Raw genomic sequence first — 21233 nt, forward strand, 5'->3', positions numbered from 1 at the left:
CATTAAAAATAATTGACATGAATTAATTCTTAATAACACAAGTAAGGCCAAAAGGTGTATTGGATACGAAATTTTTATGTAAGTACCGAAAAATACGGACATTTGTAAATGTCACGCGGTGGTCTGCTAGTAAGAATGTTTTGCTGTAATCTAGATGTGGACAATGTTAGTGGCCGCGTGTTGTGAGTTATGCTTCCCTGGTATATTGGTCAATATAATAACACTGATCACTTATTAGTTTTGTTCATAATTATGTAATATGCAAATCCAATTTTGATTTCATTTTCGTTAAATCGGATCAAACTGTTTATATTCACGGAATAATTGCTTATTACAATATTAATTTAATGCTATATAGATTCCGCGTGACTGTGAGCACGCAGCCCCAACACAACACGAAAGGTCTATCGATTATCAGTTTGTAATATTAAACTATCACGCGGCGGTTACAAGTTCAGATTGTAATTTTGTTTGTTTTGGTATTGTGTAAATTAATTATGGAAATATTTAAGAGAGCCCTTTGTTAAAGATAGTTAGAATAATATGTTTAAATTAGTTTTGTTTTAATCCTGAATCGTGTTAATATTTAGTTATATCATAACCACTTACTTAACTTTTAGTAAACCTACGTTTATTGTCTAGGTACGATGTCATTCTCCGCTTGTCGAGCTAAAAAAATATTGTTTTAAATATAGGATCGTAGCAACAAATAATCACATATCAAACTTATTTTCAAGTTTAAAAAATCTGTTGTATAAAAAATTACATTTATTTAAAGCATTCATTCAATTAAAACGAAGCATGTTAATGTGTCTTTAAATTGAAGATTTATATCAAACTATGATTTTTTACTTATTTAATATATAATTTCTTTTTTAGCGTGTTCTAGAACCGGCGTCTTATTCACTGTCAGCAGACCGACGATTCCTGTTGTTGGCGCACGCACCGCGCAAGTTACATCAGTATTCATACCTAGCGAGATACTCGGTCTATGATATTCTCACAACGTAAGTGTTAAGATTAACTCGACCTTAGGAATTAATCCTTAAACTTAAACAGGGAAAAAATTCTAAAAGAAAAGTTAATTAAAAATGTCAATAGTTAAATCCTGCGTCATGAATTTTTTATGAGTGAAATATCGTCAATTTGTATTGAGATGACAGAGACATACACAGGGTATCCTTTTCAATACTGTGTTTAGTTATATATAAACATAAAATATTATTGTTATATAGCAATAAAAAAACAACCGAGGATACATATTATTGTGATGTTTTAATATAATATACACCAGCAGGACAGAAATTAATTCTAGGCCGTTTTAAAAAAATAATCGCCCTTGTGCTTGTTCAATTTAATTGACGTCCTTCAGACAATAAACCCTACCGGTTTATTGGAGAGTGTAATCTGTATAATGGATACAGGTAATGAAAGTGTCGTCCTCCTTAATTAATATCACTAAGCCTTTAATAACGAGATAAATGTGCTATAATCTTTTTAATTTTTTAGACAATCAGTTGTCAGATGTCTTGTAACATAAAAGTCTGGCTTAATATTGTTTTTATTTTTGTTATTAAACGATCTAGTTGAGGTTAATTTAGGCGAGATTATATCAGAAAATCCATCGAGAACAATTTCATCTTAGCTTATTGTTATAGCTTTAACACCAAACCTGAGTAAGTTTATAAATATTCAATTTAACTTAAAAATTTTCTTCGAGAGGCCACCAAGAGTTATGTGAGGTTATAAGTTATCAGTAATTTAATAAATTTGTTGAAATCGATAGCACATTGTTAGCGATTGAAAATTGTTTATGTCCTACAAGACGTTTAAAACTTTCTAAGTGCATGCAAGAAATAATTTACAATTTACTTAATATTCACGTCCATAGTTAATTAGACGCTCTGTTTACCTTTTTTTTTTCTAAGCTAACAGTTTTATGTGCTTCTTAATCAAGTATGTTAGTATCACTAGTAACTAAAACTGCAATTGATATTAAATACCAATGAGTAGTTGGTAACATTGTCTCCAGCTTCTTATTCGAAGTTATATTTTACACCATTTATTATATTTAACTTGACCGTAGCTGTAATGTATATATTTTTTTATATTAAAATATCTTCTCGTATCGCTTATGTTGATTGCTCGTAAAAGCAACTCTAAGAGGCTTAGTACTTTTCCATTTTGTGGGGTTCCATTTTAGTAAATAAGGTCACATTATTTTAATCAAAAGTAAGGGAATATTTTACGAGTTTCACAAACCGTATATCAGGCAGCCATAAAAACGAATGTAGTCATATATTTATGTTCGTACGCTTAAATTCATATTCGACTGTAACCAAAGATTTTTTTTTTTTTATGAAATGAGTTTTCCGAATTAAAAAAACAAAACTTATTTCTATCGAAAACACAATACGAAGTGGTCTCTTTAAATTCATGAAGCTTTAAAATTTATGTATGTATATAATCCTTCTGTGTATTCATAGCGAGTCTTATCCACTGACCCCCCTCCCAGATGACATAGGAGGGGGGGTGATCAGCGAAGGACCTCTCCTCTTACTTGCGATGTGGACTCCGAAAGGACATGGGCTCATCACAGTCAAGGATTATGATATTTATTATCGCCCGGCACCACGCTCATCTACCGGGTATAGAGTAACTGACACCGGTATACCGGGAAGAATAAATAATGGTGTTCCGGATTGGTTGTATGAAGGTAGGTAAAACTGGTATTTTTTTATTTCCATTAAAATATTTTTAAATATATATATATACAATATATTTTATAGGAAAATATTTCCAATAAAAACATTGCTACTGTAAATCTAGGAATTAGTTTTACTTATTTTCTATAATAAACATATGCGTATTAAATTGTATTCTTTGAAAACCTAATAGCTTTTGTATAACGTATGTCCTGCAATCACAGCTTCCTAAACTATACGGATGAGAATAGATTATTTTCATTAGAAAATAGACTTCGCTCAACATGGTCAAATTTTTTTGTCTCATTGACATTTCTCTAAATATGATCTTCAAATTTACACCCATTATAATAAAAACGTGTTAACAAAACTTGCAGAATCTAGTTGAAGTTTTTCTTATGGTTCAGGGATGAATATGAATATATCGTAAGCCACAGTTATTGGCGATCCACACATTTAATAGCACCAATATCTCGTATAGTCAAACCGTAATAAATTACGCTGTGACATTTGATCACTATCTCTATTGGGGTTTCTCATATGAAAGATATCAGCAAAAAGATATTCACATAGTAATTTATTTTCTGTACTTTATAAAAAGATTATTTGGAAAAAATAACTCGTTATATATAATATCGCCTGTTCTACTTCTTTTTCCTTTTAGACCTACTAAATAGTATTTTTCTGTACTAACAACAACATTATTCTTTACCTTCATCTAGATTCAGAAATACTTGGTTATTGAATAATTTGTCAAATGAGATCTTATGATTAGGCTTTGGGTTTGAAAGGGTGAAATAAATGAACATTTCTGTTTGTTATAAAATTGTAACTAAATGAATCAAAGCTTATCTTAATGAGCACCTCGTGCTTTCGGGTATAAAAGTGTTGTTTACTTGACTATATTAAGGTTTTGTAGGTTTTTAAAAGTTAAATGAAACTAATATTTTTCGGATTAGGACGCGTATTTTATTATCTTAAAAAACTACATACTCCTGATGTTTCGGGTTCTTTGCAGCAACTGTGATCACGTGCAGACGAGATGTGAATGAGCAGACGAGACGAGACAGAGTATGTAGTTTTGAAAATAATAAAATACGTGTAGTAGTCCAAAAAATATTAGTTTTTTTTTAAATGAATACTCGCGAAAGTCTTAGATCTCATTATTTTTAAAAGTTGGCTAGAAACAGAAAAGCTCAACAATATCGATCCCAAGAACAAACAAGTTTTGCATACGAAATTGAGAATTAACTTTACACAAAGGCGACCTTCGTATATTTAGCTCTGGGGAGATTCCATAAAAAATATTGCTATGCTAATAATATTAATAGCGTTGTTTACAGAGTTAGGCCCATTGACCTAATACAATTAAGATAAACTCTTTTCAAAAAAATTCATGGCATTTTTTTAGTTGAATTGATTTTGTAGGTTAATCATTAAATGTCGCATATCTGATATTTATCACCTTTACTTAATCTTATCTGGGATAATTATAATTATTACTCTATTGAAAGGCACTTTACAATTTAGTATTTTGTTAAATTAAAAATTTTATGGTACGTATGAATAGTAATAAAAAAGACTTTAAAAATACGTTTTTAATTAAACATTTCTCTTGTACAATGGAAAAATATGGTAATAGTGATGGAATAAAAACCGTAAACATATCGATAGTATAAACAATCTTTAAGCACTAATTATAAAATATATATATTTTGTAGTCATCTCTAGGTGAAATGGTAAAGAGTCATTATCATTTATTGAATCATAACTTAGTCCTAATATTGAATCCAATGAACTGTCTTCCTTAAAACTCACATCAAAAATATTAAAAAAAAAAATCAACCTAAGGTTGAGGTATACTAACTTTTTTTGATAAACAATAGTAAACATTAATCATTTTTCGAATCATTTAAATGAACCTAATATTTTTCGGATAAACTACGCGTGATTTATTTTTGTAAAAAACAACGTACCCCCGACGTTTCCGGAAAATCTTAGATCTCATTATTTTTCCAATAATCTACCGTACGAATCTCTATAATTTTAAATTAAGTATACATATGCATGCGAGGAAATTGTATTGTCTATCTTATTTTATTTATTTCTTTATTTATTACAAATATTCTTATAACTTGTTACTGCCTTTAAAATCATGTGGTCAAATTCCGCAGAATTTTTTCGGTTCGATTTTTGTCGTATTTTAAAACTAAATATGCCAATATTAAATTGTAAAATAATAATTGATATCAGATTAGGACTTAACTAAAACTATTCTACGTGAATCTGTTTATGATATACATTTATATATTTTGGAACAACGACCGGCTTACGTTATAATTTTTTTGAATTTAAAAAAATGTTCATACACATAAAAATTAGAAGATTACAAGAGGTTCCTTGAAAATAAAATTCAAATAAGATTGAAAAGATTGACTTGCCATTAAATTGTGATCGCAAAAATTTTTAAATTAGAATTTCATTATATTTATGATTTAATACAAATTCTTAACAATTGCTAGTCGGCTAACGTAAATACCATTTTAACCTGGGAATTATTAATTTTGTTATTTTAAAAAGCATTTATGAAACATTTATAATTTTAAATGAACACTTAGGTGAAAGTTATTACTAAAATCGTTTATTTGTTACAACCTCGTTAAACCTTGAGAAAATATTATTCAAATCTATCAATCAATCATTCAAAATCTCATTTAAGGGTTCAATCCTCTCGAAAATCCACCCGTGTTTATAGAAGGCTTTTTAATAAATAGGAAAGTGGATGAGTAATAAATTTAATATTTTTGAAATATTTATGCAGCGGGAAAATTCATTTTATATTATTTATTTTATTATGTAACATGGTGTATAATTTATTTTTTTTTAATTAGTTCTCAACAGTTTAGTAGGTCAATTTTAAAAGTAATAATATTCCTAGAAAAAAATTACTAACATATTTGTTTAGCAAAATAACAAAAAAATGTGTGTAACACTTAACATGGAAATCTTATTAGATTCTTATTAGAAGCCTACGCTTTAATTAAAAACAACTCTAGAAGCGAGTTGACGTTTTTAATTTAATTAATTCTGAAATAACCTTTTATTGTTCTATTTGTCGACCTAAGGTCACAACGGCTCCAAGAGCGCTATATTGTTATCTTTCTCATATGGTTGTTAACAAAGATGAGAGGCTATTCATCGGTAATATGGAGACGTAATTCTTGGGATTCTAGCAATTGATTCATAGTAATTTCAATGGTGCTTCCTTGACAAAGGTATTCGTTTTGTATTGCAGATCATTTTGGTTCGTAAGGTGTCAGGTGTGTTTGTGTAACTCATGGTTTCTTGAGTATGATTCTTTACTGAACATCATCCAAAACACTAAAGAGTGCAAAAAAAATTGTTTCCTATAATCCAGGTTTTACGAATATGAGACGGATGGATACATGGAATAGAACATCCTTCATAAAAGTCCTCCATTTCTCTGATGAAATTAGTTTTCGGAGTGTATAAATAAGACAGAGATATCACACTGCATTACAAAATTATGATTAATATAGTAGTTAGTTTTACGAGTATTATCTTCTAGCAGGATCATACCGTTTATCAGTATTTTATCAAAAGCCGTCAAGCGTGTTATTACCAGTTTAATACTAGAATATACTACAAGAATTCGAAGGTAGGACTGGAATAATGGGCCTCAACGCCTGAATAGGAATATCGTAATGGTTTTTGATTTTTGCGCAATTAAATTTTTGACAGCACCTGCGAACGCTATTTAACTCAGAAGGTGACTTCAAAATCAAGTAAATACAAAATTGCCATGTCTATATAACCAGACTTGTCATCTTTCTCCACTTGTAAAACGCTGACAACGTCACGGAAATGTTGATTTCAAGTCGTGTGTTGATTTTCTATTGTCATCAATATGTGCCAACTTTGTCTCTGGTATAGTTCTTAGCACAGCTTCTTTATTAAGATCCATACAGATGTTTGATATTGCATGTTTTCAAAGGACTTTTTGATCTTCACCGGTTTGCCGTTTGGGCATCTGTATTTTACATAGTATGCACTTCTAGTCCTTTGTTTTTTTTTTTAATTATTGTTTTATAATATATATTTTTTTGTATTAACTTTAATAATTGGTTGCAGTATTTTTATGTTTAGATTATTTACCACCGTCCTCAATCATAATATATTTAGTTTAAAATTATTAACCACAATATAGTTTAATTTCATCATATTAACCGAGTAAGCCTCCTTTTTTTTGATTAATGTAACTCTACTTGAACAATATTGATAAATCCACTTAAAATATCCTTTCATTGACTCATTGCCATAAATTAGACTTGATTAAATGAACCTATAAAACTCTATTTCACGTTATTTATTGAACAATCTTAATTAATTTTAAGGTTATATTTAAAAATATATGGTGAAAAATAATCTTGTATCACATTTATTAATAGACGTTAAGCCTCTTTTATATTAACATGGTACATTACGCGTTAAAAACGTGCATGACTGATTTGGTGTCATCGGAGTATTTTAAAACATATATGTATTTTTATTAGTTATAAAATAAATCTTTCTTTCGATATAATAAATGTGCATAATTTTATTTTACTTTTGTATTAATTAGATTGAAATCCCTGTTTCTAATCGTCATTTTGAGATCTTACAAACTTTTCTTGCTTGTGTGACAGATATTTCATGGTAGATTTAAAAAAATAAGTAATATATTTGGTATCTAATAATTAATATAAAGAATTTTAGAATGTATGTTACTTATAAATGTGTTTTAAACTGTTTATCTTTTTTAACTTCTTTAAAAACTGGTTTTTGTCGTATTAATAACACATAATAAGGTGAACAATGAATATTTTTCATAAGTATTTTACGACACTTACAAAGGTTAATATAGTAGAATTATTTTGAAACATTTAAATGCAAAAGATTTTATAAACGCCACCTATGATATGATATCATAAGAGAAACAGAATGACAGATAAGATAGAAGTGAAAAATGACTTTAACAACATAATATAAAGTTTAGGAATAACGAGAAATAGATTTAGCACGAAAAAGTTCTGTTTGGTAAATAAGTCTTTAATCTGTAAAAGGAAAAAGTATTTAAGATTACATAAACTCAGCAATATTTCCATTAATTTATTAAGAAAATATTTTCTCATCCATTCTTAATTACTCTGAAAAGTTAAATCTCTAATTAATGTTTTCATTAATGTCACCGGATATAGAAACGAGTTTCCCAATCTTTCGAAGCTTATGTTTTAATTATTATTAATATTACTTAAAAGCCTTAACATTACCAGATTACCAAAATTAGAACCAAACATGAATTGATTTAATAATATAAGTAAATTATTGGCTTCTTCGTCGTTATTAAGATGTCATCAAAATTAAAGACTGCTTTGTTTTATGAACTTATAAAGAATTTAAATCCAAAATCTAGTAGTGACGAATCATATTAGAATACAGCCATAGAATGGGATTGGTATAAATTCCCAAAAAATAATATATATTCAAAGAATATAGCACATAACAAACAATGTCTCAGCTCCATTAGCCTCAAGAATAACTGTTTCTGTGAAGTCGCAAAGGCATTATTTTTTGTTTATATGGCTTCTAAAAGCAAAAAAAAAACCTCATAAATGAAAAATACAACCTAAAATTTTTCGGATATTATGAAAACTATTTCTGATACTACACGTTTTTATTATTTTGTAACTACATAATCCCGACATTTCGGTTCCTTTGCAGCAGCCCTGATTATGGACAGGCGAGATGAAAGCGTCTTAGAATCCTAAAAGCTTACTTTCATTTAAATGAGTCCAAGCGAAAATCTTCATTTACAACAATTATATTGAATTAACTTACTATATTTCTTGCAGTTGAAATCCTCAAATCCCGGTCCGCGTTGTGGATGTCAGCGGATGGCCACATGGTTTTATATGCCACCTTTAATGATAGCTTGGTTCACGAACAAAAATTTCCGTGGTATGGAGCTGCTTTGGATACTGATGATCCTGCCAAGGTAATGTGGATTATTACAAGGATTGTAACCATGAAAACAAATTTCGAGTCAACAATAGTTGTTAAACTAATTATTACTACTTTCATGAAAACTATTTTTTATTTTATTTTGCATTAATTTGCTGCTACCAAAAATAAAAATTGAGGCTTTCATTATTCAATTATTCATTAATATGAAATAGAATAATCATGTTCATGTTTTCATATAAAATACAGTATTAAGAATTTATGTTTAACGTCAATCATCGAGAAATAAAGAAATACAGATTCTTTATATCTAATATTTCTCGTTATAATTGATCTCGAAGAAGAGAATTATAATGAATGTCTTATATTAGTCTAACAAAACACATTAATACAAATTATATAATATTATAATTTATTAAGTTACAACCACGAAGTCTTAAGCAAGTAAGGCATAATAGTAGGTTCCTGGTTTTCAGCTGAATGATCTACAAAAGAAATCCTTCAGTGATGCAAAGTTTGCTAACTTTAATGCTTTAACATAATAACTTATCAAAGTACGTCAGTAGACAAGCCAAACATATTATCAATTTTCAAACAAAGTTGCAAAACTAAATTGAAACACCGCTTTAGAAGCTGAGATATAAAAAAAATCCGATCTCAAGATAGAGGAGGTTTCTATTTTAACTACATATTAATCTATTTTGGTTATTCTTTTCCATTCGATTAAAACTGTTTTTGATAAATTCGTCACACATTAGAGATTTCATTAAATTAAAAGTATGTATAATACTGTTTTTTATATTTGTTTCAAGTCTGATAAGATTGAAATTTGTTTTCGCATTTATGTAATCTTGTGTGTATCTTAGGAAATAAAAATATTTACTTATATGTCTTACTTTCTATATATGTCTTTCTTTCTTTCTATACACGATGTGATTTAGAAATAGTTATTTTTTATTTTATTTAAAATAAAGTAGCTTATATTATCAATCAGTTAAAGATCCGTCACGTTATTTCGGTTGTGAGATTAACCAAAACAAACTTACAGAAATATTTAAAAAACGCATTTATCATATATTTTTATAAACTTAATATACATAATTACCTATGCGTTGATAATGAGTTGTTAATTTGACATCACAAACATACACTTCAAATTTTATTTTCCTTATCACTATTACTATTATACGCCTTATTACAGGATCTGAATATGAAATAATACCTGAATTATTTTAGACTTATCCGGAAATAAGAAGCGTCAGATACCCCAAGCCGGGGACTAACAATCCGGTTGTAAAGTTGACGGTGGCCGATATTGCTGACCCTAAACACATACGTTCCCACCATCTTACACCACCTAAGGTGATACTAGAAGAGGGGTAAGTATTGTGATATCTTAGAAATATCTTTCCGTTATTTTGTTTTTAACTTAATTTACAAAGAAAAAAAATTTGTAAGTTGTTAGGTATCATGGTTATTATTTTGCTCACATAGTTTCTAGAAATAGTCGTTATTTGTCCTGGTTATGAAGTGATTTTCATTATAAAATATAATCTTTAATAACGGTTCTCAGAAAAATGTCTACTTGTTTAGTACTAGTATTATAGATACTGAAGTTTTTTTCTGAGTGTGGATATGTGGTTGCGACATTAAGAAAAACTTAACGATCTTCGGTAAAATTCTTAACCCACAAAGTTATAGGGTGGACTAAGGTATAAAAAACTTTGACCAAAGAATACCATGAGCCCGTCGGTTGAGCACGTAATTTAGTTAAATAAATATATAGTAAACATATGCTGGATAAAATGTATTTTATAATTGGAGGTGTTTTATCAATTGTACTAATATTATAAAGATAAAATATATATTTTTCTACTGATATTTGACTGCTAAAATAAATCATTCATGTGCGCGAATTGAGCGTACAAATAAATATAAATATAACTAAACAATTTAAAAATAGTTCAGAGTAGCTCTAACAACATTGTAATTTAGAAGGGCAGTCTTGTAAAAGTTTTAAACTATCTTCTCGTTACTCATTCGGTTCTGTGTGAATACATTTAAATGCATATGAAATAATATAAAAATAATAACAGACAATAAATTATGTTATTCGTACAAGACTAAATTTTCTTACACAGGCTAGGTATACAATGATTGTTGGTAAATAAAAAGTGGAATCATTGACATTTTCGCACTGTTGTTTGAAACATTTTTTTCATAATATACCTAGTTGACATTTAAGACTTTCGAGAGTATTCATTTAAATAAAACTAATATTTTTGCATTATAAGGCATTATTTTATTATTCTAGACTACATACTCCCGACGTTTCGGTTATTTTGTAGCAACCGTGATCACGGTTACAAACGACTAGCTGTTACATACGACTTCGTCTGCGTCAATTTAAGAATTAGAAATGTATAGCTGACCGGGCGTAATCTGTTCCGTCTTAGTGGCTATAATAAGAGATTTTGGATTTTATCATGTATTTCTTTTCTATAGAATTTGATGAAAAGTATCCTATGTCCGTAATCGTTTTTATTCGGAAATTTAGTAATTTTATATTTTCAACAATATTTCATCTTTCTAGGGATTATTACTTCACAAGTGCGCAATGGGTTTCTCTAACGGAAGTATGCGTTGTGTGGCTCACACGGGTACAAAATCTTACTGTTGTGTCTGTGTGTAAAAGCCCTATGTGGTACTGCCAAGAGGTAGGATATGATACAATATGGTTGTTATTTTTATTGTTATTTTTATTATTTCCATTTCTTTCTTTCTTCCGTTTTTTTATTTAATTTAATTAAGAAACACACGTAACATATATACTCATAATATATTTTTTTATATGTCATTGAGTACTTAGTTCATTCGTAAAAAAGACTAAAATTCTAACAAATTCCTTCTCTCATAATTGTTATGCTGTTGTGATATACTATTTAAATTTTTTAGGTTTATAGAATATTCTCAGGCAAAGAAGCGTGGGTAGAAGCTGCCCCTGCGCCGTTATGGTCAGCGGGCGGCGCCGCGTTAGTGACACTAGCCCCTGTCCGAGACGGCCCCGCGGGTCTGTTCCGTCACATAATACGAGCTGAACATAATTCTCATGGACCAAGAGCATTGCCACTCACACACGGAAGCTTCGATGTAGTAAAATTGCTGGCGTGGGATCACGCAAACCAACACATGTAAGATATAATCGATACCTACTTTTTAATATCTGCTTTATTTATGCGACTCAAATATAATTTTCAAAAAATATAATTATATTTAGCTTTTCGTACAATTGGTGATTTAACATATTTGTTAACATAGTTTTCATAGAAACAAAAAACTTTTCTGTTTAGTTATTATTTGGGTATACCAGAGGGCAAACCAGGACAGCAGCACTTATACAGAGTGTCATCAGAAGCGCCACGACCTGGCACCCCCCAGAAGCTCCCTTATTGCGTCACTTGTAACTCCCAGCCATCACCATCAATAAACCTGGAGTTCTATGGTAATTTGGCTTCTTCTGGAGACAGTTCCTGGGACAGTGATTGGGAAGAGATCCCTACATCACCATCACCTCCTAAGAAGAAAAAAAAGAAACAACCAGGTACGTGATATATGTACATATATTGAACAACCTTTATCTATTAAGTAACTTAATTTATCACAAGTATTAATAAATTCTTGTTTACAATATGTTCCTGAAATTTATCGTTTTCGTCGATAAGGCAATGACTGAAGCGTATAATGACATTAAATGTCTAGCTTTGAGCCAGTGAAATTGTGTTAGATATCTTGCTTTTTCATGTTTAGGCAATAAATCACAGATAGGTTATTGAAAATGTGTTACATTACATAGCCATCAGTATATATCTCTATGTTAAATTAACAATAAAAAAACACGAAATTCATAAAGCAAAATGATAATTTCAAAGCGATTAGTGAAGTTTCACTACGTGTATGGCGTAAACTTTAAATTAGTCTTTTAGTATAAAACTGACATGGAGCACACCACTAGCTTCATACGAGTTTAACAGTGTGTTACCTTAGTTTGGGATTCAAAGTCGAGTTACTTTTTAATCTTGATGAATAAATGTTCATGTAGTGGACTGCACTGGGAAATTAAGTGGTCAGAGTAAATAAATCATAAATAACTGTAAAACTGTAATAGCGGAAGATTAGCTGTTAATATAGAAGGCTTTTTCTTATTTACGGTTTAATATAAATAGTATCAAACAAACTTACAAATACTTATACCAGTGACTTACCTAAGAATGCATTTCAAATCAGAATATAACCTAGTAATATTCTACAAGTATCAAACCCAAAGTTATTGTAACAATTTATTTATTTTAAATTGATTTACGGCTCGAGTTATTTTTAATTTATTTCATTTGATATCGAGCATAAAAGAAAATTTCAGTGTATCATTTCATGGCACATTTTTCCACAGAACAAGTCCAACAAAACCAGCCGTGCCTTTATCACGATGCTCATTTTAGTCCATCATCTACATATTTTGTACTGGAGTGCCTGGGACCAGGAGTCCCCACGTCGAGCTTACACAAGATAGCTTTACCTGAGCCAAGACTTTTGATGCATCTAGAAAACAATACAGCTGTTAAGGTGAGTTGTAATTTAATATATAGATAAACCATAAAATATTCACTTTTTTACTCATAAAATATAATGCTGGGTAATTTATTGAAAAAATATAAAAAAATTGTCACATAATTCGTGCAGTGAAATTGATATTTTTATACGTTTACTATCTATGGATTTTAATATCTTTAACGTTATGAACGTTGTCGATACAGTTTAAAGATGTTCTTTATAAGGTATATGACAATACCGTTGACTCTGTGTTTCTTGGTTCAATCTGTGTTTTTTATTTTTACGATTTGTAATATCGATCAAAAATATTTTACCAAGAATTATTTGTTATGATTATAATATGAGACTTTTTGTTTTGAAATTCTTAAGTTATCACAATATTTGTTTTTGAACAATCAAAGGGTTTTCTTGAATAGGAAAACGATTCAAAATCAAATACGATATAAAGTCAAAAAAGTTGGTTATTGTCAGTTATTTTCCAAGTCCTTCAATTTCTATTACTTAACTTACCGAGTCATTTAATTATCTGGTTTACTTAGTTTCATGTTCTGTTATGACTATGAAGACGTTTGAAGCATTTTTCAGACCATTAATTTCAGACGACGCTCTAAACGCTAAAGTCATCTTTATTTTGAGCGCATCATCACATTTTTTTACGGAAAAATATTTTTAAATATATATTTTTTGTTATTATTACATTGTCTTATTGGTTAATTTGTTATGAACTTACGTACTAGCGAAGCTCAAGAAGCAATATGTAATTTAGGTGGAAGTGGAAAATAACTTGTTTATTTAATTTTAGTTTCGTACTTTGATTTTTTTTTATTTTATTTAGGAAAAGTTAGCAGCAATAGCTCTACCCACGCCGCGGACATTTTCAGTACAACTGTCAAGTGGACACGCGGCAAGAGTGAGACTTTTACTTCCTCCAGGACTAAGGGAAGATGAAGTTACTAAATACCCTTTGGTCATGAAAGTGTATGTAGTATCTTAAACGTATTAAGAAACTAAAAAGAGAATACGAAAATTGAAAATTAACTTTTCTCTATAGACACGGGGCTCCGGGAACACAGCTGGTTACGGAGCAATGGTCGTTAGACTGGGGTTCTCTGGCAGCTGGGGCGGGAGCTATACTAGCATCCGTGGATGCAAGAGGAGCTGGAGGAAGAGGATTGGCTGCCCATCACACTCTGCATAAGAGACTGGGGACTGTTGAACTGAAAGATCAACTGGAGGTGGCTGAGTAAGTAGAATTGAAATTTAGTCAAATATTTCTATTGAATAGTAATACAAAAAAAAAACGGGGCGGTGCATATAAATTGTATTTGGATATAATTTGATTATATGGTCACATGATAATTATAGTAAGTAATAATAATAAATTTACCCAGATATCTGCGGGACTCACTTCACTTCATAGATGCACGTCGAGTGGCGGTGTGGGGACGAGCGCATGGAGGTTTTCTGGCAGCGTTGGCGCTTGCCTCCCCCTTGAGAGTGTTCCATTGCGGGATCACAATAACACCTATTGTGCGCTGGAGATATTACGGTCTGTAAATGAATGGATATTATGTATAGAAATATCCATATTTGATTTTAATTTTTGACACTACATTTTTATTCCTAATATCAAAGACATAATTCACTTATCAGAATTAACTGTTTATATGTACATATTTTGAATAAAAATGTGATAGATATCGTGAAACAAGAATACTACTTATAATTTTAACGTCATATTTACTATAAAAACAGCCTCGGCCTACGCAGAGCGGTACATGGGTCTGCCAAACGCGACAGGTAATTACCGAGGCTACGCGGATGCTGACGTTACGAAGCAAGCTTCAGCATTACAAGATAAGATGATCCTGGTGGTTCACGGAACTGCTGATGATGATGTACATATTCAGCAGACCATGTCGCTAGCCAGGGCGTTGTCAGACCATGGGAGTACATTTAGGCAACAGGTTAATAAGAAAATAAAAATATTTTTAAGCTTTCTTCAACAAATTCTTTATATTGGACAAATTGTCTTTGATTTATTGGTAACATTTAGCCAAAAATAAATGGCTTATTATGACTCCTTATAGAAATAAGGTTTGAAGTACTTAATTACTTTTAATTCATAAACTATTACTTATGAAGTATTGACTACGGTACATTTTTAGTTCCTGATAGAATTTTACACGAATAGACTACCAAATTTCTTTTGACTTATATCCAGATATATCCGGACGAAGGCCATAGTTTGGAGGGTGTAAAGCATCATTTGTATCGAACGATGTCTTCGTTCCTTGATGATTGTTTTAAAAAGCAAGTGCCACCGGAGACGAAGGCGGGGCTTCGGAACGGTGGAAACCTTGACTGAGATTCGTGGAGGGATGAGGAGCTGTACTCTTGGTTAGTATGACGTTTATATATAATTTCATTCATTATTAATTTGTACTGAATATGTCCACACAGATAATTCTTTCAAAAATTTAAATTAACGATAGTTTAAAATTATGTTATATTTAGGGCCCATTATATTTTTCTTTTATTATTAAGTCGTTGCACAATAATAAGAAAAATTTTACAGAATAAAACTTTCAATCTGAAGAATTAAAGTTTGATTTTTAAGTCTTTCTCTTTCAGGTAATTACAATATAGAAAACACAAGCAAGTTTAAAATTTGTAGTACAATTTATTCCATATCCCTATTAGTATTAACTGCCAAGTGGATACTCACAAACACATCAAGAATGTGATAAATAGCTATAAAGTCTGTATGTCCGAGTTTGAATGGTCCAATGTGCTTTGTATTTCATCGAAATAGTGTTAAGATCAATAAATTTGGGACATGATGAAATTTTACTTTTAAGATCTAAGAGAAAGAAGGGAAAATACATTGTAAATGTTGTGATAATTGTTAAAGTGTGAAATATTGTTCCCTGTTTATAAAACTGCCCATTCATATTTCTTGCGCGTTTGTGCTCAGTTGTGCATGAATGAATCGAATCATCAAATTAAGTTTTATACAAAAATGCTTGTTAAAAAAAATCTACTTGTTGAATTTGTTATGTGTACGTTGTTTCTGACATTTGATTTTATTTTGTAGGATGCATTGGACACTTTTAGTTTGAAATATCTAAAGAAATATTGTGATGTTGTTGTGATAAGGCAAGTGTAATATATTATATTGATTTCAATCGCTGTCATTCAACTGCTGTATGTTTGAAACACGCACAATTCATTTAACAGGTTTGTGTTTTATAATTGTAATACGGAGTGTTTCACCGAGAACTCCTCGTCTCTAGTGTTGTAGAAAATTTCGAGAACAAAATAGTGATAGTAAAAATAAGATGATTTGGGTGAAATATATTCGATTTGACTTTTTAACATTATTTTAATAACATATTTGTTAAACAGACCCTGTTTTTAAAATGAGAACGTTATAAATGTCAATTCAAGTATAAAATTTAAATCCACGAGCAAAATCTATGACTTGTTTGAGTCTGTCTCATCTCTTGTTTCGTTTTTTTAATTTCTAATTTAAGGAATTGATCGTAGTTCTATAGTCAATGAGTTATGTGATCCTAGACTATAAGTAGATATTGTAGATCATTTAAATTAGACCCTTAATATTTTAACTAGATGAAAAAAAATTATTTTGTCCTGTCGGGCTGTTTGAAAAAGGAATTCGAAAGCTGGAATAAGATACCAGAACTAAGTCATTCACTGATAGATCCATTAAACTACTTACGACATCTCCCAAGTAATGATAAGGTAAACTTGTGATCCTTATTGTCTCCATAATTATTTCTAGGGTCTTGAAAAGGAACAAAGTTAAGTTTTAATAAATATTATTTATTTAATAAATTGAAATTGTAATGAAATCGAATAGTTTGTAAATGTTATTTGACAGATCTGATCACTGTTCTCACGTAATTAAGTTCGATCATGGATGTTACGACAAGATAGCTATTATACAAAACTGCATCACTTCTTTGCCATATCTGATTATTATAATACTTTTTTTTAATTATTTTATTGCCTTGTTTATATTAAAAGACGACACCCAAGTATTATTGCATTGCATTCTTCTGATGGTAAATCGCGACTACCACATGGTCGACAGAAGTTTTTAAATGCCTTGATGACTTTTTGAATTAAAATATAAGAATGAATTGTAGAATGAGACTAAAATGAAATGAGAGATAAGCGTTTTACATCTCTATAATTCTTACGTACAATTTATGTAGATTAGAAAATTTTAAAAATGACGTGTATAAGTAGGTAAGCTCTGAGTTCTACAGTAACGGTGAATAGATCTGACAAATAAATACGCTTTAGTCATATATATTGTATAATTTTTGATCGCATGAACATTGAAAATTAATGAACGCATTCGGTGGTAAAGTGTAATTTCTAAATGACAAATAACTGTAGATTTTTAAGTAGACGTAATGTAGATTTAAAAGCGCCTTCCGATATTAACCGTTAAAACACAAAATGTGGAATTTTTAACGTTTAGAAACAATATAGTCGAGTTATTGACCGACGAATAAAGTTGTGATTAACTTTAAATTTAATACATTTGTCTCTTTGATAATGGTAGAATAAATTACGCTTATCTTTTTAGATTCAGTAGATAACTTCATTGAATATTACAATTTTGACGGTCCTTCGTACGTGTTTTGTAACAAAGACATTTCATGTACTCAATGTTGAAATGTTAAAAGTTGTATATATTATGATAAAAATTTTAATCATTGAAAGTTGCTCATTCTCATATTTCGGATATTGCATGTTATTAGTAACTTCATTGACTATTTATATAATGTTAAATTAGTGAAGACCAATAGTATTAAAATATTTTATTATGTAATAACAATTTTTAATTAGATTTGAACTTAGTATAATTTAATTGTGCTTTAATGTTCTAGTCGCGTTCTGATAGTTATTTCAATGCGATTTTAAATTTATAGCAATAAAATAGAAAAGTATCCTTTGAAATAAAAAAAAAAAATTGTAAGTAATCACTACTCTTCCGTAGGCACAGTTTTAATGTAATATTAAGAAATCATTTCGATGTATAAATCGTTTGAAATTTTCTAACAAAACACCAATTTACATTACAGTTTACACGAGAAAATTGTATACTCTGATTCATAACTTAATATAATAATTTATACATATACGTATAATATGACTTAAATATATTTTTAAACGCATATAATATAGAAGGAATTTTAACATTAATCACGCTGTTATACACAGATTACAAGATGGTTTTATTCAATTTACCTAATTGCACAGAAACACACAAAATATTTTGTCAATAATAATTTATTCGCACAAGATTTTTCATCACACACTCATAAACAAACACATACAGTTACGCATTAGTATTCGTAACACAAGCTTTTCGATGCCTATAAATTTGTTAAAATAAATTCGAGCTCTTGTATATTATTTTGTTTGGTAACCATCGATTTTACCTAAAATAAATTTAATTTTTTTTAGTCATTTAGTCTTAAATTTAGGAAAATTTATGCTTTAATTACATTATTATTATCTATAATTTATAACTGTTATTGTATGTATCTTTTCAATCATACGCGTTATGCGTTTGTATGGGATAAAGTGAGAAAGACCTAAGTGCCAAAGCGTCGATGTTCTCATATTATATAATTAATATAGAATAATTTTAAACTATTGTTTGTATTAGCCTAGGTATAGTTTAAAAGCTTGTTATTACCGACGTGATTATTTCTATTCAGAGTCATTTTGAGTAAAAAAGATCAGATTCCGTTTCAACGTCTATTTTGTAAGCGTCTAAAGAAAAATATTAGTTGTAATATATTGCAAATAATATATTTTTGTTACAAATCAATTTATATTTTAATTCGCATATTTTAATATTTTTATCTTAATGTTTAAACAACACGGATTTTTACAACAGTACTAAGAAATAAGCCAATTTATATTTCATAATAAATATGCTTCCAAGAGCGTGGATACCGCTTCATTATTGAATAATATAAATTATTTTTCTGACGCATCTTTTAAATAGTTAATATCTAAAATATCATTAACTTTTTAAACGTCTTTTAATCACTTTAACTAATAGGTTTTAACGCAAGCCTGTCTCAACACTAACTGTCATAAGCTTCTCTTATTTGTAAAATAAATCTTTATATTTTTATCATTACTATAAGTAATATAGTTTCGCATGTATTTTACATCTACGCTGTTATTATTGTAAATTTTATTTATTGTTATCGTTACTGTGAAATCTTCACTGGATCTTAATAGAATTGTATTGTAATTCAATAAACACTTACTAAATCAATTCTGTTCTTATTTCATTTATTAAGATACAAAAAAATCAAAAGCATTAAAGGTCTTTTTTTTTATGTATTTTCATTTATAAACACTATATAGGTTAATGTTTATAATCCTTAATTTAATTGAAACATACGAACAGATACATATATATATTTGTAATCAGTACTGAGATTCTCATTTAAATTATTGTTCACGTCACAATGGAGAGCTCAATGAGAAAGCTTTTTCATTTCGTAATATATATTATGTTTCAAAAATAACAAGTATATTATAAGAAGCTCAACAATTTAGGCTTATCCTCGAAGTGATATTATTTATATTATCTCATAGGAACGTTACGAGATAAACCGTTGACTCAATAAAAATATATTTTTGACGTTTATCATATTACCTTCTAACCATACCTTCCTTTGACGTTCCTTTGTTTCAATTAAGGTTTTCGTCGAAATGACGACATTTAAGAAGTATTCTTCGTTTTATGTTTTCCACGTCGTAAACGTTTCCGATCTCTTTTCTTTTTTATATTCATGATGTTTTGATATTTACTTTCCAAGTAGAGACGCAATTTCAAGAATTTTTTTTTTTTGCACATTTTTGTAGGTTTCCAGAGAAAATTAAAAAAATTGCAAAAGCAAGAATATAATATTGCTTTTTTTATTGATGAAACCGAATGAGCGTCATTTTAATAATCCTTTCGCTGAAACCTGTGGTTCGAATAGCTTTTGACGTGTTACTAAAATTATTCATTGAGCAGTAAAAAAACTTCATCATCATCATCATCATGATGATGATGATGATGAAGTTAATAATTCATAAAAAACTTAATAATTCAAAATATTGACCGCCCCATTATTAAAAAGGAAACAGAGAAAATTTATCCATAATTGTTATCGTTATTTTATGAAATATGGGTTTAATGTGGGTAACCTTAGAAATAGTACTAATGAGAGACTTCATAGATGCAGTTGCAGTCGGTAGTTTTGAAAATATTTCCGGTCAGCCGAAATTGCGTTGGCGCCACCAGACAGTAATAAAAAGGCGGTCGCACTGGCATTCGATATATTCGCAACCAATCGTTTGGGAAAGTGATTAGTGCTCGTACAGTGAAAGATACGTATAATTACCCGAGTATTGTGTCGGTAAAGTGATTTAAGGAAACAATAAAGTCTCAAAGGATGGATATATACATCGAAACTATCTGAGGTTTGGATTTTTAATATTGTTTAACAGATATTGCACAAACTATGCTAGGCTTGTATACTAGAATGACTTAGGTACATCCAAAAGATAGTTCTTTTTCGTTGGTTTACATAGCGGTCCCAATGATTATTTAGTTTATTCACGCTATAGGCATTGTTACTAAGAAAAATAAGTCATTTTTTAGAGGACGTATAATTACTAATATAAAGTGTTAGTTTAATGCAATAATATAAGACCACTAAAATATCGTAGGCTTGTTCGAAGTAGTTTCCATTGGAGGCAATCGGTATTAACAATCCTCTAAGCGTTAAGGCTAGATATCAATAGAACCACGCATCGTATCTGTGTAAATATTCTCCATTGTGAATC

The 21233-nt window shown here is 29.6% G+C and overlaps 1 protein-coding gene across 2 annotated transcripts in view; it reads left to right on the forward strand.

The window, feature by feature from the left end:
* LOC116775421 (dipeptidyl aminopeptidase-like protein 6) overlaps nt 1–19668 on the forward strand; it is an 83772-nt gene extending 64104 nt beyond the window's left edge. For both annotated transcript variants that reach the window (XM_061524642.1, XM_061524643.1), the window contains exons 5-18: nt 880–1007; nt 2487–2716; nt 8618–8760; nt 9963–10105; nt 11320–11443; nt 11682–11917; nt 12077–12327; nt 13174–13346; nt 14170–14312; nt 14386–14577; nt 14726–14883; nt 15090–15301; nt 15559–15734; nt 15969–19668. In XM_061524642.1, the coding sequence (XP_061380626.1) occupies nt 880–1007; nt 2487–2716; nt 8618–8760; nt 9963–10105; nt 11320–11443; nt 11682–11917; nt 12077–12327; nt 13174–13346; nt 14170–14312; nt 14386–14577; nt 14726–14883; nt 15090–15301; nt 15559–15702 (2277 nt within the window). In that variant the 3' untranslated portion in view covers nt 15703–15734; nt 15969–19668. The remainder of the gene's footprint in view (nt 1–879; nt 1008–2486; nt 2717–8617; nt 8761–9962; nt 10106–11319; nt 11444–11681; nt 11918–12076; nt 12328–13173; nt 13347–14169; nt 14313–14385; nt 14578–14725; nt 14884–15089; nt 15302–15558; nt 15735–15968) is intronic.
* The last annotated feature ends 1565 nt before the right edge of the window (nt 19669–21233 follow it).

This window comes from Danaus plexippus, chromosome 25 (genome assembly GCF_018135715.1).
Source record: "Danaus plexippus chromosome 25, MEX_DaPlex, whole genome shotgun sequence".
Classification (NCBI taxonomy): Eukaryota; Metazoa; Arthropoda; class Insecta; order Lepidoptera; family Nymphalidae; genus Danaus; species Danaus plexippus.